Source organism: Austrofundulus limnaeus, unplaced genomic scaffold, assembly GCF_001266775.1.
Source record: "Austrofundulus limnaeus strain Quisiro unplaced genomic scaffold, Austrofundulus_limnaeus-1.0 Scaffold618, whole genome shotgun sequence".
In the NCBI taxonomy this organism is placed as follows: Eukaryota; Metazoa; Chordata; class Actinopteri; order Cyprinodontiformes; family Rivulidae; genus Austrofundulus; species Austrofundulus limnaeus.
This window is the reverse complement of record NW_013953020.1, coordinates 131,346-133,087: the sequence shown is the minus strand read 5'-3', so window position 1 is coordinate 133,087 and position 1,742 is coordinate 131,346. Positions and strand designations below refer to the sequence as shown.

Below are 1,742 nucleotides of genomic sequence, written 5' to 3'. Positions count from 1 at the left end.
AACTGAAAATATGGATGGAGGACCTCAGTTTAGCTTGTTTGTCGCACTAACGCCGAGCTAATACATGTAAGGCAATACAGCATCAGTGCTAGCACAAAGGCAAATAGGCTAAGCTGAGGTTGTTCCTCCATGAAGCAGCTCTGTTGTCCTCCATCTATATTTTCAGTTACAGACTGAGCCATTTCTACCTTCTCCCCTCTGTCAACACTCTCTGGTTTCATTTAAGAGTCGATCATCAGATATTGTCCAAGATTAACCTTCAGAGTGGATATATCTTGCTAGCAGCCTCGCACCTATGACCTACCCACATCACCATTTACCTAGAATGCTTTGCATGTAAATAAAATGGCTCCATCCGTGTTAAAATATATTTTTAAAAATGTACAAAACTAAACAGCCTACAGTATTTTTACAGTCTTTATTTTACAGCTAAAATATATGTTTATCTAATAAAGTCTAAAGTTACAACTAATTGGGGATCCCTTTACGGAGACACACAATGTTGTAAGTTGACTTATAGTCTTGTGTTAAACCAAACTTACCAACTATTAGACCAATTTCACAGTGATGATCGTCATAACCACAGGTCATCATGGTTCCAACTGTGTCACTGATCACTGCCAGAATGTCAACGTCAAAGTCCTGTATTCAGATTCTAATTAGTTGTTTGAAGTAAAATCAGCACAATCATTAAAAAATTGCTACAGAATTATCTAAGGCTTTCCTAAAGGCCCTGTCACACTAGACAACTTATGAAACCTTTTTTATGTCTAAATTGCTAATAAAGGTTATATATTTGATCAGTTTGTTAGTATTACAGTATGTACATGCCTAAAAGAAGCTTCCAGTTGATTTTTTCAATTCCATCTTCAATGTAGATGTCTGTAAAATGTTTCATCATTTGCCATAAGTTGTCTAAAATGTCATAGTGTGACAGGGCCTTTTTAGACAACTTATGCCTACTTATGAAAACATTTTTATGACTAAATATCTCCTATTTGATATAATCATTAGCATTGCAGTATATATCCAAAACAGGCTTCCAGTAATTTTTTTATTCCATCATCAGTGTAGAGATCTTCAAAGTCAGACAAAACTTTCACAACAAGTTGTCTGAAAAGTTATACAGTAGTGTGACARGGCCTTAAGACAGCTCCACAAAATGACCACAGAGACCAGCCTGTCTTTCAGCTCCCTCTGGTCACTCATAAATCATATGTGGAGCTGGCCACTTCCAGCTCAGATGAGAACTTTCAGAAATGAAGCAGAAAGTGTGGAAAAAATAAGTTGTGAAGCAGAACGCAGCTAGGCTGAAGTGGAGTGTGATGTTTGTGTCCCTCATGTCATTTACAAACCATGATGAATTACCTCAATTTAACATCCTCTTTGTGGTTAACTACTTTTTTTAAACTACAAAGTTCTGGTGTTTCATCAWCATCCCTTCTTAACAAATCAGTGTTTTTTTTTTTACTGCGAGAGGGTGGTCGCACACTAATGTCAAACTCTCAGCAGGAGTTCATCTCATCATCAGCCACCTGAACAGGATGGATGCAGCGGCATCTGTGACTAGCAGAAAAATAATCTTCCTTCTCATTTGTTAAATGATGACTATGATGTCCTTCAATCTGTTTACTCATGTTTGCACACAAGTCTGTAAGTTTGCAGTGGCTGCTTCAAACTTACAGAACAATTTACCGTTCGGTAGCAACACTGCACAGACTATAAAAAACACCTAAATCCTT

The 1,742-nt window shown here is 37.2% G+C and overlaps 1 protein-coding gene across 1 annotated transcript in view; it reads right to left on the bottom strand.

Annotated features, from left to right (window-relative positions):
* hk2 (hexokinase 2) overlaps positions 1-1,742 on the bottom strand; it is a 70,540-nt gene that overhangs the window by 46,380 nt on the left and 22,418 nt on the right. The window contains exon 6 of the mRNA XM_014027133.1: positions 543-642. Within this exon, the coding sequence (XP_013882587.1) occupies positions 543-642 (100 nt within the window). The remainder of the gene's footprint in view (positions 1-542; positions 643-1,742) is intronic.